The sequence below is a fragment of the Notamacropus eugenii genome, chromosome 5, assembly GCF_028372415.1.
Source record: "Notamacropus eugenii isolate mMacEug1 chromosome 5, mMacEug1.pri_v2, whole genome shotgun sequence".
NCBI classification, from domain to species: Eukaryota; Metazoa; Chordata; class Mammalia; order Diprotodontia; family Macropodidae; genus Notamacropus; species Notamacropus eugenii.
Window position 1 is genome coordinate 230,886,566 of NC_092876.1, and position 16,140 is coordinate 230,902,705.

At 35.8% G+C, this 16,140-nt stretch overlaps 1 protein-coding gene across 4 annotated transcripts in view; it reads left to right on the top strand.

Annotated features, from left to right (window-relative positions):
* Positions 1-14,422, top strand: part of LOC140505832 (uncharacterized) — a 73,464-nt gene extending 59,042 nt beyond the window's left edge. For 3 of the 4 annotated variants that reach the window (XM_072612239.1, XM_072612241.1, XM_072612240.1), the window contains 7 exons: positions 282-317; positions 1,124-1,160; positions 3,520-4,077; positions 5,973-6,202; positions 8,229-8,316; positions 12,966-13,154; positions 13,719-14,422. In XM_072612239.1, the coding sequence (XP_072468340.1) occupies positions 282-317; positions 1,124-1,160; positions 3,520-4,077; positions 5,973-6,202; positions 8,229-8,316; positions 12,966-13,153 (1,137 nt within the window). In that variant the 3' untranslated portion in view covers position 13,154; positions 13,719-14,422. Of the gene's footprint in view, positions 1-281; positions 318-1,123; positions 1,161-3,519; positions 4,078-5,972; positions 6,203-8,228; positions 8,317-12,657; positions 12,939-12,965; positions 13,155-13,718 lie in introns of those variants that run through there. The other variant, XM_072612243.1, reaches the window with a different exon arrangement.
* The last annotated feature ends 1,718 nt before the right edge of the window (positions 14,423-16,140 follow it).

Genomic DNA, 16,140 nt, shown 5'->3' on the forward strand with positions numbered 1-16,140 from the left:
CCTCCATTTAATGCTACACTCTGTTTTAGGTGGATAGCCTAACACACTAATGAAGTCCTCATTAATACACCAGGCCCTGTGTGAATAGAGCACAGAAGGCTACATAAGAGACAGCTGGTGTGTAAGCAATTTTGAAGCTTTGGTTTTTAATAAGCCTCAAGACCAGCACCCATTCAGAAGGATACAGATCATGCAAAAAATGTCATTGATGGACTTGCAATGCAGGCAAAATGTTCTTGAAATTTTTATTTATAGTAACTAATTAATTCATTTTCATGCAGGGCAAAATTGGACCCAAGGATGATCAAAGCCTCACAGTAAGTGTCTTAGCTTGGAAAATTTGAAATTAGGATAAGCAGCATAGTTTGATGGTTTTGTTTATTCTTCTGTCCTTTCCTTCCCATCTTTGCCATCTCTTGCTCTCCATCCTGTACCAAATTCTGTGTTCTCTATTTCCTTTTACACTCATTTTAAAATCAGCATAGTGAGGAGGCAGTTAGGTGGCTTAGTGGATAGAGCACTTGGCACTTGGAGTCAGGAAGACTTGAATTCAAATTTGGCCTTTGACACTTACTAGATGTCTGACCCTGGGCTAACACTTAATGTCTTTTGGTCTTAATCCACTGGAAAAGGAAATGACAAACAACTCTAGTATCTTTGCCAAGAAAACCCCAAATGGAGTCACAAAGAGTCAGATACAACTAAAAACAACTGAACAACCAAATTAACCCAGTAGATCAGCAATAGCTATAAGAGCTATATTATGTTTCCTGCTATGAATTCTTGCCTTCCAATTGGTGGGGGAGGTAGTCAGCAGGGAGAGAATCTGGAACTGAAGCTAAAATAAAGCAAAATTAAATTTAAAAAATATGTTTACTGCTATGAACTCAACAGTTGCCTGAAATGGATTTATTTAGCTAGAAAAAATAGAGATATGTTGAAAATCTTTCTTTAAAGAAGTAGTACGTAAGTACTACTTGAAATGACTTTTGACATTTCATTCATAACTTATAAGTTTGTAATTCAAAAAAGTATTCTAATAATTTTGCCTCTGAGAATTAAAGATTGTCAAAGGTGGTCAGATAATGCTATTTATTATTAATCAATGGTCCTATTTGTACAGAGAGAAGATATAATTAAACTAATTAAAGAAATATGTGGTAAGTTTATTTTGTTTTATAAAACTGATATTTTATATGTGTGGTCTTTTACTCTTTTCTGAAAGTGAGCAAAAAATTTTATGTGCATATGTATGTATATATACATACGTGTGTATATATGTATATATGTGTGTGTGTATGTGTGTATATTTACACCCTCCATTCCCCACCCACTCTGATGGCTGAAGATACTGACCTCATTATGAGCTTGACCAGAGTCTCCCTGATCCTTTGTATACTATATTCTCACTTCCTTCACTAACCAGTCTTTTACTTTTCCAAGAGGGCAAGATGCAGCAAATGAGGATTTAGTGGTAAAGGCAGAAATAGGGAGAAAATTCATAGAAATGAAGCCCCACTCTAATTGTTCTACCCTCCTCTCTCTGTATAACAGTAGGGTCTAACTAAAAGATTTATAACCTAGGATCCATGAACTGGGGGTGGTTTTTTTTTTTAATATCTTGATAATTTAAAGTTTTCAATGTAATTTATTTCTTTTATTATCCTATGTATTTTACTTTATGCCTTTGAAAACAAACATTATTCTGAAAAAGGATCCACAGGATTCACCAAATGCCATAGGAGTCCATGTCATAATCAAGGTTAAAGACTCCTTGTCTGTTTGGTGATTTGATTAGTTGGCTAGTTTAAAAACATTTGAATACTTAAATGTGTACTGGGCTCAAGGATGCCCAACCAATTGCATAAGGATAGGAATAATAACTAAACTTGTGAATTTATTGATATAGGGAATTCCCAGGTGAGAAGGCTCTGTGTCCAATTTACCTGCATATATCTTTGTACATAGTACAAATATATGTACATATATTGTACACGTATGATTTGTACAGTTGTTTTCATGTTGTCTCTCCCATTAGACTGTGAGCTCCTTAGAGTACAGACTATCTTTTGTTTTGTTTTGTATCCCCAGTGCTTAGCATAGTAGCTGGCATATAGTAGGTTAATAAATTAATAAAAGTAAATACATAATAAACATTTAATAATAATAATAAAAGCATTAATAAATGCTTTTTGAGGGACTGACTATTCTATAAGAGTGTAACAGCAAGGACCCTGACATACACAGGAGGGTCTGTTGTACAGGTTCTTAGATCTGCTTTTCTAAAAGGAAAGTAACTTTTGAGGGGTCAACTATCACTGTAATCAAGCACATATATCATTCACTTAGTTCAGGGGGAAAAGTCAGCACCCTGAACTTCAGAGGAAATTCAAACAGAAAAATAAAAACCAACAGACAGGGCTTTCAACTGTCTGATCATAAGTAATACATACGTCACAGATCAACAGACAGATCCAACTGTCTGTTGGATACATACATATAGAGTTACCAGAAAGAGAAGCAGCAACATCTAGGTTTTCAAAAGTGGGGGGAAGGTGTCCTTAGAGGCTGCCCAGAGTCTCATCTAGCCAAACAAAAATGAGTAAGTCCCAAAGTAAAACCCCACCTCAGAGTATTTATACTTTTCAGAGCCACTTTTCACAAACCTTGAGAAGCAATGCCTTATTAGAAGTTAACAAAAGATGTGGGCCTCCCCTAATCAAGTTTCTCTTAATGGGCAGATCCATTAATGGGTGGGGAAGATCTTTAACTCTCATTAACATTAGAAACGGAAAGAAAAGTCTTCTATAAGGGAGAGAAAATTCTCACCACACTTCTTAGAACTCCTGTTTATTCAACATTCCACCAGAGCTCCCAAATACAAATTTCCTTTACAATCTACCCAACTAATAGCCAGCTTCTACTTGAAAATCTCTAATGTCCAGGAACCCATAATTTCCTTGACCTAATCCTGTAGTTAGATTGCATTAGTGAGAAGCTTTGTCTATATTCCTTTGTCTATATTCCTTAACATCTCAAATGTAACTACCACACTCCCCACACAACCCTTTCCATTCTTGGCTAACTCTGTCAATAAAATACTTAAATGAAGTATTACATTGTGATCTAATTCCATTTCCTTTTCAGGAGAGCACATGTCTTTAAGGATATTTATTTATTAGTTTTCTAGTTGTTTCATATTTTTTCTCCCACTAGGCTGTAATCTTGGTGAAGGCAGTAAGGATTAGGGTTGTTTGGAGTGAAGAGAGAGATCTTCATAGGACTTCACTTTTCTGGGCACAAGGGAGGCATTCAGAAATGCTGACTGAGTGTGAGGTCATTGTTAAGGCAAAGAGAGGCCTTGCTGTCAAGGTTGATGTAAACCCTGTGTTAGTGCTTTAATAATTGGGAATTTTACTGTATTTCAAGTTATTGTCCCAATATAAACATTAAGAAAGTGACGATACCATCAGCTAAACCAAAACTAATTCTGAGTTTTCCTGTGTTTTTCTTCTATAGGCTGTACCATTAACTGTAAGGACATACCAATGGAGCTTGTTTTTGTGATCAATAGCCCTGAAAGCATGGGTCCTGAAAACCTAGAGGTCATCAAAGATTTTGTCATATCTCTAGTTGACAGAGTCACTGTAGGGAGAAATGCTACCAGGATTGGTCTTGTGCTATATGGTTCAGAAGTTCAGCTCACATTTAGTCTGGACAGATTCATTGCCAAACAGGATGTAATACATTCAATTAGGAAGATATCATATATGGGCAAAGGCACTTCTACTGGCACAGCCATCCACAAAGCAACCCGGGAAGCATTTTGGGGGGCCCGGACTGGTGTCAGGAAAGTAGCTATCGTGATCACAGATGGCCAGACAGAGAAGAGTGAAGCTATCAGATTAGAAGCTGCTGTCAGGGAAGCTCACTCAGCCAATGTTGAGATATATGCAATTGGTATCATCAATACTTCAGATCCAAGACAATATGAATTTGTCCGGGAATTAAACCTGATTGCATCAGATCCAGATAGGGAACACATGTACCTCTCTGACAGCTTCAACGCCCTCCCAGGTGAGTGTATATCAGACTGATTACAGTAATGTATTGGCAGTTACTGAAGAGGAGTCATTATCAGCAACAATGTGGAATACCTAAATAAATTTCCAGCTACATTCCTTCTTACATTGAAGAGTCATTGCTTCGGCACCAGTTACTACGTGCAAACCATGGTGCTAGGCACTGGAGACATACAACCTTTTCAGAGGACATAGTCCTCCCTCATTGCCCAATAAATTGCTGAAATAATTAAAAAATCTACTACTTTGCTTTGATTTTGAAGCACAAGTATGCTGTGTCTAGAAAATACCATGCCAAAAGGTCAAGGCACATAGTCCCAGGACCCAGATAAGAAAGTCATTTGTCCTAATGAGCTCTTGCCCCATCTGAGAATTAAGCAATGCTCTTGACAGTGACCCAGTATTTATTATAAACTGCTTAAGAGCTGGAAGTAGGCCTACCCTTTCCCCTGAAATCCCCTTAATACTTAATATAACATACTGTATATCAGGACTGGCTTTAATATCCTCCCACTTCCCCTTCTGAAGCGTTTCTTCTCTCCATTTCCTTGCATCTTTATCTCTTCTGTGTCTCCTCATCCCAAATCCCTCCCTGCTCTAAGATAACCATCAATTACTACCTCCAAGTTCTTAGCTGATAACTGCTTATGATATCACACTTCCCAGAGTTATTAGCTTTTTTCTGGAGAAATTCTATACAACCAAAAATCTTTATTAGCCAGAAGAATCAGGGTACAGTACGTTGGTGGAATTTCAGTCACTATTCCAAGTCAGATGGGGAGGAGAGATACATATTTTAGAGCTTCCCAATGTACCTCAAAACACAATACTAGCACCTATGTGCATATATATATGGTTGACAGCTCAAACTAGCTCTTGCTAAATGTTCAGTGTGTGTATTTATACCTTGGCGATCAGTAAATGCTATAACTCAGGGCTTGATTTATTACTCTATTGATTGTCTACACTTAACAAAAGGATAAAGGAAATGATAATAACGCAGTAAATGTAAAAGTATGTCATGGGTCCTTTTTTGTGGAATCCATTTTTTAAACATGTGCCAGCACATCATTGCCTTACTACAGTGAGTGCTCAATAAATGTTATTGATAATTATACCAATATACAGCAACTTTGCTAATGAAAGTGGTGGATTCCACATAATTTTTAAAAAAAACTATCATTATCTATCTTAGGCAAGATTTCTTATCCTGATATATGGGAAACTTTTAAAAATATATGTTTTGATTGTTTGTACTTGAATACAATTGATTTCCTTTGCAATTCTATGTATTTTATTTTGTAAATGTAAACACATTATTCTGAGAAAGGATCCACAAGTTTTACCAAAGGTGAAACCCACAGAATATACGACAAAAAAAAAAAAAAGATTAATAACTCTTGATCTTAGTGATGTTCCCTATGTGGTACTTATATAAACCAGGACTGGGGGCTAGAAGGAGAACAGAACTCTGGGATCATGGCTTGAAAGTAATCACTAGGCAGTGCAAGACAAAGAAGCAGATATCAGGGAAAACCAAGATGGAGGTGAATGAAAATAGAAGCTTATAATTTTTGGAATAAAGAAATACATCCTCTTTTTGTTTTTTTCACTTCTAACTACAACCTCTTTCCCCTCCCTGCCACTTACATGGATAGGAATCCTTTTCACAGAAGTTCACAATCCCTATAAACCCTTGGATCTTTGTTCATAGTTGGTAACTGTATTCCAGTGTAATTGGTTTTCTTTTTTAAGCCTCTGTATTTTATTTTGTGCATTTGAAAACTGTATTCTGAGGAATCAATGACATACATGAAAAGGTTAAGAATCCCTGCTTTAGAACATTATTTCATCGTTATTTGCTTTTTTTTTCTTTTCTTTTAAAAAAAGATTTGGAGTTCAAGTTGGCAAACCAGTTTTGCACTAACAGTGCGTCTGGACAAACCAGAAATGACAGGATAATTGGAAAGCCTTTCCAATCTGCATCGTTCCATTCTGCAAATAACTTACTCCACAACCGCAACAGAATGAATGGACAAATGATTTCATCAAATAAGCAGAAAACAGATATACAAGAAAACTATTTTGGCTCTGACAAGCATTCTCAACCAACCACAATGGTATAGTATCAGTTTCTTAAAACACATTCTAATGAAATATGAATGAGAAGGCATGTGTACATCTTTCTGATTAATTAAATGTGCCATAGACCTCTTCAGTTAATAACCTTGAGTTCCAGTCATTATGACTGTTATAGTATTAAAAACCAACACTTTTATATTTTGCCTAGAAACTAAAAAGTTATACAACTAAATTAGTATTGTCCTTCAGTGTGGTTACATTAGAAGGACAAATATTTATTCTAATGATTCTTTCATTGTCCATTGTTTAATTAGACTTTGGGACCCTGAAAGAAAATCACAATTATTACTATGTATTGTCATATTCAGTTCAGAAGTAAAATTAATATTGCACAACTTAGTCAACCACTTTATTAATCACATTTAGCTCTAAATTACTTTTGGTAATTAAAAAAAAAAATCAACTCAAATCAAAACCATCTCCCAAGAGCTAAGCCCTGTGCATTGGAAAGAATGCTAGACTTGGAGTGAATAGACATGAGTTTGAAACCCATGTGAATTTAAACAAATCACTTCATTTTTCTGAGGCTTGGTTTCCAGGTCTATAAAATGAAAGGGTTAGACTATATGACTTCTAAGTTCCCTTGTAGCTCTAAATCTGTAATCCTATGATCCTAAGACTTGCTGCCATGGAAAATATTCAAAAAAGAATGTCCCAGATACTGAAGGGAAATTGCAAACATATATAAAGGTGGCATCCCTCAAGTAAACTGGAGCCTGGTCCCAAGAAAACTAGAGTCCCGATTTTTACGGGAATGACACTCAGTTGGAACTCCAAGAATGTTTGAATCTATGAGGAGGTTTGTCCAAAATTTAGTGAAATTCTCTTCTCATCACACCCTGGCTGTCTTTAAAACTAGCTAAGAATTTAAAAGGGCACCTAAGTGGCACAGTTGATAGAGTGCTGGGCCTGTAGTCCAGAAGACCTGAATCAAATCTAGCCTTAGGTCCTAGCTGTGTGACCCTGCACAAGCCATTCAATCCTGTTTGCCTCTGTTTTCTCATTTATAAATTGAGCTGAAGAAGGAAATGGCAAACCACTCCAGTATCTTTGCCAAAAAAAACCCAACCCCACCAAAAAACAACCCAAATGCGGTCACAAAGAGTCAGCCTGAACAACAACAACATAAAGAAATCTAGGACCTTTTAAAGACTCTTCCAACTATATAATTTTGTTTCAGGTTTTGCTTGTTTAACATATATTTGAAATATACTTTTCCCCCTTCCCCTGCCCCCTGTCCATGATTTCTTAGGATCTTAGAGTCAGAACAGGAAGGGACCACAGAGGTCATCTTGTCCAATACTCTTATTATATCGTTGAGGTATCTGAATCTCAAGACTGTATAGTGACTTGCCCAAGATTACACAGGTATGAAGAAACAGCATTTTATCTGAGGTCCCCTGACTCCAAATCCAGTACTCTTTCTACTGTTAGCTTGCATAATAATCCACACAACTACGCTTGGGACTTACATTCTAATTTCACAAAGCTGATATTTTAGCTTCCTATATCAAGAACTAGAGATAAACTCCAATTAGATGACATGCACAGATTTGTGTGTCCTATTACTCACTCTGACTCAGCCAATTATGGATGAGTACTTAGGGCTTCTAGAATTTACCTATGCCAAATATGGATGCCAGATATCTGTAAGAAAAGTGAAAAAATAAACTCTTGTTTATGAGACACAAAATATCTGGATATTTCTGAATTTCAGAAAGATTGCCAGAATATTTAAGCTTCATTTGGATAGTTGTTTCCATGTACATATAGTCTTTCTGAAGCTTGGTGTCTTAAACAGTAAAGATTTGATAAATATGTGTTAATTGATTAAAGGAGCATGATCCTACTGTGAATGGTTCCACATCAAAAGGCTCAAAAGATAGCAGAAAGTTGGAAGGAGTGGAGTAGGTTTCCAGACCTCCAACCCAGAATTAATCAAACCTTAATCCTTTATGATCTTAAGAAAGTACATTTTTTAAAAAATGCATTTGTTTTTTACAGAACAAAGAATCACTGGTATATGAAGACTATGAAGAAAAACATAAGAAAAAAGTAAAACATCTACCTATGTCTTCAGTGAATCTGCAAGGTATTAGACAGTTAATTATGAATTCATTCAATTCAATAAGCATTTATTAAGCACTACTAGGTGGAAGGGACTGTGATGTGTGCTGGGGACATAAAAGCAAAATTGAACACTCCCTACATTCTTGGTACTTACATGCTACTGAGAGAGACACCTGAGCTGCGCTTGAGAGAAGCTAAGTATTCTAAAAGGTGAAAATGAGGTGGCAGAATACACAGTCATGGGGAGGGAAAAAGGAAGGGAAAAAAGTTTGGAGGTCATTTTTTTGGAATGATGAGTACATGAAGGGAATGGCAGGAAGTATAACTGAAAAGGATGGTAGGAGAAATTGTGGGATTTTAAATATTAGGCACAATAGTCTATACTTTGCTATATGGGCACTAGGGAGCCTTTGAAGGCTTTACAGTAGCAAAGGGATGTGGTCAAATCTGTTTTAGGAATATAAATTTGGCAGCTATATGAAGGATGTATTGGAAAGAAGAAAGACTGGTAGCAAACAGTCTAAATAGGAGTTTGTTAATTTTGTCCTGATTGGACATGATGAGGCTCTCTATTAGGGCAGTGATAGTATGAGTGGAGAGATAGCAGAGGATATGAGGGAGGATGTAGAGAGCCACTCAACAAGGCAAGGAAAATTATTGGATATTGAAGGTGAGGAAGAAGGAAGAATCAAGAAACCAGTTTCCAAACCTGAGTTACTAGAAGGACAATGAGGCTCTCAAAAGAAATAAGAAAGTTTGAGAAGGGATGAGTTGGGAAAAGGGAGAGAAAATGAACCCTGTTTTGGACATGTTGAATTTGAAGTGCCTTCCATGATATCCAGGTAGACATGTCAAGCAGATAATTGGTAATATAGAACTAGAGTCTGGGAAAGAGACTGGGACTAGATATATAGATGTAATGGGCATCAACATAAAGATGATAGTTGGATCTTTGAGAAGTAATGAGTACATAGGGAAAAAGTGTAGAGAAAGAAGAGAATCATCCAGGAAAGGAGAGGCAGGGAGAAAATAAAGAGCTAGCAAAAATTATAAAGGATGGTCAGAAGAATACAAGAGAAAAAAAAGAGAAAAATGTCACAGAATCCAAGGAAAAAGAGAGTATCCAGAAGGAAAGAATGGCACATAATATCAAAAATTTTAGAGAGCTAAAAAATTAGGATTGAGAAAAGGCTAGTGAATTTCATAGTTAAGAGGTCATTAGTAACCATGTATGTAATTGGATTACATTAACTGCCAATTTAATTTAAACATTAAAGGTTTGCAAATATTAAAGTGTTATACAAGTGTAAGGTATTATTGTTATTATCTAGGTCAGCTCTTTTTTGATACAGTTAAGATAGAAATGATCCTATGACAAGTCACTATCCTGCTAGTATTCCTTCTTATTCAGTGTTCTAGGAAACTATTGTACATTTGTCTAATATAACTGCTTTTTGTAATTGAATAAAAGTATTAGACTGTAAATTCATCTTCTGTAGCTCACTGAAAGCATCCTCAGAAGAAATCCAATAGGAGGCGAGACAATAGGGATGACGTATCTCATTCTGTTCCCATAAGATTTGGATCTTCTCACACAAATGTCTATACTTCAAAAGATTTCATTCCATGTAGATAGTATTTGAGATGGTGACACCTATTTATGATATTGTTCTGAAGTTTTCATGAGTCAGTGCTATGTCTAGATGATTGTGGACGATGGCTTGTTCTATGATAATGGTCTGGTTTTAGTAGAGTATGTTGGTTGAGTTTTCCAGGTCATTTTGAGGTCATATTTATTCTATGAAGATCTGTGGTCTGTTGGTCCATGAAAGACAGCAAATGTATAATTGTAGTCACCAGGTTAATCTTGGTAGGTATTTCATAATTCCAAAGGTATTTCTAGCCTACAATCATGTTTTGATCTCCATCACTTCCCTGCATTTCCAGCAGGTGAGAGATACTTATCCTAATGTATTTAACTTTCTCTTGGTACAAGTACCAAAGAGTGCTATCACTCTGCTGTCCTCTGTGTCAAACTAATTGTCATAATGGTTTCAAGTTGCACCAGGCTATAATTCTATTCTGTCCTATCTATTTTTTAGATTCATAAGACTGATCACACTCACTGTGGTGCTAAGCCAATCCATGGTATTGCCAGAACTTTATTTACCAGCATGTCAGGGTTCCTGCCAGGCCTTCACAGCTGCTATAATGACCTTAGGGCATACAAAGGCCCTGCTGGATATTACCCTGGCTGCCATTCTCATGCTTGGCCTTTGTTCCATTTCCCCCATTTGGAGGAGGTTTGGAGAGGACTATTATTATTTTATTATAGGAGAAATATATACATACATATATACCTTATATGCAACTTTACATATGTCTTCCTCAAAGGAAATATATTAATGAATGATGGGGATTTTTTTATGATATGACAAAATTTATTTTTTCTAAATTGGTGTTACACATGTATTTAATCTTCCATTTATAATACTAAGAAATACACATAGTTTCATTTTGAATTCATACTTATTATTAGGTAACTTAAAGGGTGCTTTGCTGTTAACAGCAAAAACAGCATAACAGACATTACTGTTAAAATTTCTCAGGACAAGATTTTTAGTTGGAGGACTGGTTTTGGGCCCACACAAAAGAAGACCAAAGGTGTTTGATCTGATGCTGACAGGGTGTAGTTTATTTTCCCCATGCAGAAAACTTTGAGTTTAACGAAGGGGATTTTTGACAAACTTTATCTACTTTCTAATAACCAGACTAGCTAAGGTCAGAGAGAGCAGTCACCAAGTTGTCTGTGGGATGATGAATTTCTTAGCCAAAGAAACCTCTTGGCATCAGTAAACATAGTGACTATACAAGCAAATACCAGAGTGAGGAAATGGATTATCTCAAGTGAGGAACAAAGAAGCTATTGTCTCTGTTATCTCCAAATAAATTGAGGGAATTAGGATGTAAGGAGTCGGGAGTGGTAGGCAGGAGTCAAGTTGTGAAAGACTTTAACAGATAATTTTATATTCAATCCTGTAGATGAGGAAGAGACACTGCATTTTATTGAGTAGGGTAGGTAGCATAGTCAGAACTGTGCTTTAGGAAGATGGCTTTGGCAGCTGAATGGAAGATGGATGGGAGTGGGGAATCCTGAGACAAGGAGATCAACCAAAGGCTATTGCAATAATGCAGGTGTGACATGATGGATGCACTACAGTAATAGCAACATCAAAAGAGAGAAAAGATTCTATGTCAGAGATGTTCCAAAGACAGAATAGCTACAGACTTAGCTACAGATTGGATGAGGGTGAGCAATTGAGGAAAACACCTTGTCAAGAATATCCACCTCCTAACAGAAAAATGGACTCAGAGAGCAGACAGAAACGAATATATAAAGATATGTACAGATATGGATATGAATATATACACATAGATATGCATGAATATGTATGTATATGTATATGTATATGTGTTTATACATACATCCATTTTTATCTCCAATGAAAAAATGTGTTTTCCTTGACCATGCATGTTTATTACAAGGGGTTTGTTTTTCTTTCTTTTTCAACTGGGGGGGGGAAGGAAATGAAAAAGAGTAGTGAATTTTTGTTAGTTGGAATTTTTTAATTTAAAAATAAAACTCTAAGAATAAAATAAAGTGAAGATATTGCACTAAAAAAATCAGTATAGATCAACCATGATTCCAGAGGACTGATGATGAAGGATGATACCCACCTCTTGAAAATACAAAATGAGACATGCTTTTTTGTACATGGCCAATGAAGAAATCTGTTTTGCTTGACTGTGAATATTTGTTACAAGGGCTGTGTTTTTGTTATCTTTTCAATTTGGAGAGTGGGGAAGAGGACGGGAAAACATTAATGCTTGTTAATTGGGGGGAAGGATTTTGGGTGTTTTTTTTTAAAGAGATTATTGGCAGTCTTGGGAAAAGATCCTTAAATTACTTAATGCAAATCAAGACAGTCTTCATATACTACTATCTACTTCATATACTTCCACCCACTAGAATAGCAAAAATAGAAATAAAAATTATAAAATTGAATGTTAATACTTCAAGAAAAGTCATTCTTAATGCATTTTTGGTGAAACTGCAAACTTGTTCCAGCATTTTAAAGAATAATATGGCAATGTGTAAGCATAAATTGAACATAACTTTGGACCAAAAAATTCCATTTTAAGATTTTTTTCCTAAAAAATTAAAAAAAGTACTTGCTTATACAAAAAAAGGCCTTGTTTGCCTTATTTATAATAGCAAACAACAATAACAACTGAAAAAAATGAACACCCAACAGTTGGAGAATGGTACATTGATATCATGGGAATTTTTACTTTTGTCCAGAGCTGTGATTTTATTGGTGCTGCGAACCCAGTGAGAAAGCTCCCTCCACCAATGTGGACCAGCTCCTACTGAAAACAAATCAAACACAGGAGAAATTCAAGATGTGAACATAGAGCAAATCCATTTTTATTTGCTTCTACTATGTAAAATGCTAGGATTTGCTGTAGGACTTTATTCCTTATATATTTGATTGTTTCATTCTGTTGATAAGCATTAAGCGTAGAATAAAAACGTCTTTAATGCTATGTGATTATTAACAGCTGAATTCCCCATTCCTTTTTTTGTTTTTTTATTTGTTTTTGTTTTAGAAAATACATGGAATCCACAATGTCAATTAAATTTAGATCAAGGATCATGCCGTGTATATGTTATAAAATGGTACTATGATAAGAAAGCAAATGCTTGTGCTCAGTTTTGGTATGGTGGCTGTAATGGAAATGCAAATCGCTTTAACAGTGAAGATGAATGTATAAAGACCTGCGTATTTTTCCACTGAGGTACAGTGTGATAATATAAATAGCTACATGCTTATGTAACCTATAATGATAATGACTGTCTATTCAATAGCAAAATAAGAGAATGATACAAAATAAATGAAATCCCCATTGAAATCACAACTGAACATTTCTTCAGAAATGACAGCAAATTAAGGTTACTTCTTTCCATTTGCCACATTCTAGAAACTCTTTTGAACACTCTTTCTCTCTCCCATCATTGCATAGGGAAAGAAAAGGCTTATATAGTCATATGTTGGTATGGCCAGCAAGTATTTGCATGGAATGAAGATAATTTTTTCACTTACTTTTAAATATACTGCCAACCTTGAACAGTGACACCAAACTATCAGAGCAAATATCTGGTCCTCTGGGCTAATCTGCCCTTCATTCAGTATGAAAGAAGTTAGGGAAGAGTAAGTGGGTTGGGTTGGGTCGGGGGATGGGTAGTAGGAATTATGGCATGAAGAGTATAGGAAGGACCCCTAGGTTGTGTGTGTGTGTGTGTGTGTGTGTGTGTGTGTGTGTGTTCATATAAGAACCTAAAAGTTTCTTTTTATTTTTCAGAAACCTGAAGTACTGAAGTAGATTCCCCAATTCTGTAATAAGAGAAAAAAAGATGTTTTAATTCAAGGAACAAAATATTGTATACATTCAACTTTTTGTTAAATTGCTTGTTGAATGATTTTAAATAATACTTTTTATTTATTTCATATTGCTTCACGATGATCTTTTTACAACTTAATCCATTTAACAATAATTCATGACATTTGTTGAGAGAATATTTTCTCTTCTTTTGTGAGAGTAAAAGTAAAGGACAAATGCCTGTTATAGTTTAAATATACATATATATGTATATTCGCACATACACATATGTGTGTATATATTTTTTCTTTAAAGGTTTTACTTTGTACCTACTGACTAGACACAAAGTTTCTAATGGCCATAATAAAGTTACTTATAAATGAATTTCAGTTTTACTTCGATCTAATGGAGAATTTTTATGCAACTGATTCATGTTTTACCAGTTCCAGATATATTCACATAAGGAAATTAAGATAAAAAAAATTTTATTCAATTCTCACTGCATTAGACCATAGAATGTTAGAATTTTATGTTATTAAAATCTTGTACACCTGCAATGTATATTGAACTAATAAAAATAAGTTTGGGTTTATTAAAAATCTGCTAATATCTGAGCCTGCCTGCTTAATTGTAGTTTTAATTAAAAGAGAAATTGTCAAAATTCAAATTTTCCATAGCATCCTAAAGTCTTTAGAGTGTTTTCTTCATTTAACCATTAGGTGGCATTGCTAACCCCTAGACTGATCTTATTCATTGAAAGACTTGGTCCTCTGGAGGTTATACACACAGCCTGCTCTAGAGGGGAGCATTGTGGAAGTGGCAATCTTTTTGTGGTTCTCAGAAAATGGACCACATTTTGTCACCCAGATCCACCTTTCTCTGTGTGGTCATGCACATCTTAGTAACCTAGTGTCAATCAGATAGCCATGGGTTCCAAACTACTAGAGCTCTTTCCCAAGCTACTACTTTTACTAAGCCCTAGTCTCACAAGATCTTAGCATAATGGAGTTAACTACCCATTCAAGCAGATAGACTGCATGTATTTTTTTTCTTTTTGCATGGAAAGCAATAAAAGGGATAAGACAATACATAATAGAACATCTATTGCATGATTTTGTGCCCACAGTTTCTCCTGGTCCTAGAGGCACGTAGGTAGTGTAGAATGATAGACCTGGTGTCAGGAAGACCTAAATTCAAAGGGGGTTTCGGTTTCTTCCCAACTGAGCAACCTTGGCCATGCATTAATCTCTATCTCCCTCAATTAACCCATCCCTAAAATGGGGATAATAACAGCACCTACCTCCCAGGGTTGTTGTGAGGATAAAATAAGATAATATTTGTAAAGGACTTGGCAAACCTTTAAGCACCATATAAATGCTAGTTATTTTAGACTCAGGTGGCACTTAACCAGCGTATATGGCACACTCTGATCCTCAGAGTTTAAGGACATCATTCAAGTTGTCTAGATTCCATCACCCCCACCAGAACAGCAGATGTCTTCAATGTGAAGATCCATAAAAAACTTTCTAATTTAGGAATTAACAAACCTTCCTAAGTGAGAGAGAGTGCCATAGTGAAGTCAAAAAGCCTAGAACAAAACCTTACTCTGCTACTTATTAATTACATAACCTTAGGAAAGTCACAACCTCTTCTGATGACTTTGAAGATCTCATCTAGCTCTAAAGCTATGATCCTATGTTTCCATGTTGCCCACAGCGTTCTGGGCTCAACAACTGATTTTTCTACATCTCCATTCAGGCCAGTCTGAAGATGGTGCTTTTCTATTTGCTGTTGAATCTGTCACTAGAAGTGACTTCCAAATGCTTTCTGTTACAGTGTCTTTGCTGTTTGAAGACCCAGGGTAACAGACTCAAAGTTAGGCTAAAGTAGACCCTACTACCATTCTGCCCTCCTGTCTCTGACCTTGAGTACAAGATTCTTTGACCTTAAATTAAAGATTCTGATAAGTAAGAGAGGTGTCCTTTCCCTCTTGGTCTCTTTCAAGAAAAACCAAAGATGAGGGGGACCAAAAGAAAGGGAAAGAGAAACTAACCTCACAGCCCAGTAAAATATTTAATGCAATCATTATTATTTTCATTTATAGATGAGGAAAATAAGGCTTAGAGAGGTCAAGTCTTTGGTGTCCCAGCTAAAAAATGTAAGACCTAGGATTTGTACCCAGGTCTGCTGATTCCAAGTCCAATATTTTTTCCACACTAAACTACACTGCCTTAAAAAAAATAGATTATAAACCTGTCATTTTCTTTGGTTCTTTGTAGTGCCAAGACAACAGTCACATCACCTACAATGGCCATGAGTATCCCTGTGCAATTCTGAATAACAAAATACAACAGACTCTTCACATGGAAGACAGAACCAAAACATTTATTCAGACACCAGAAAG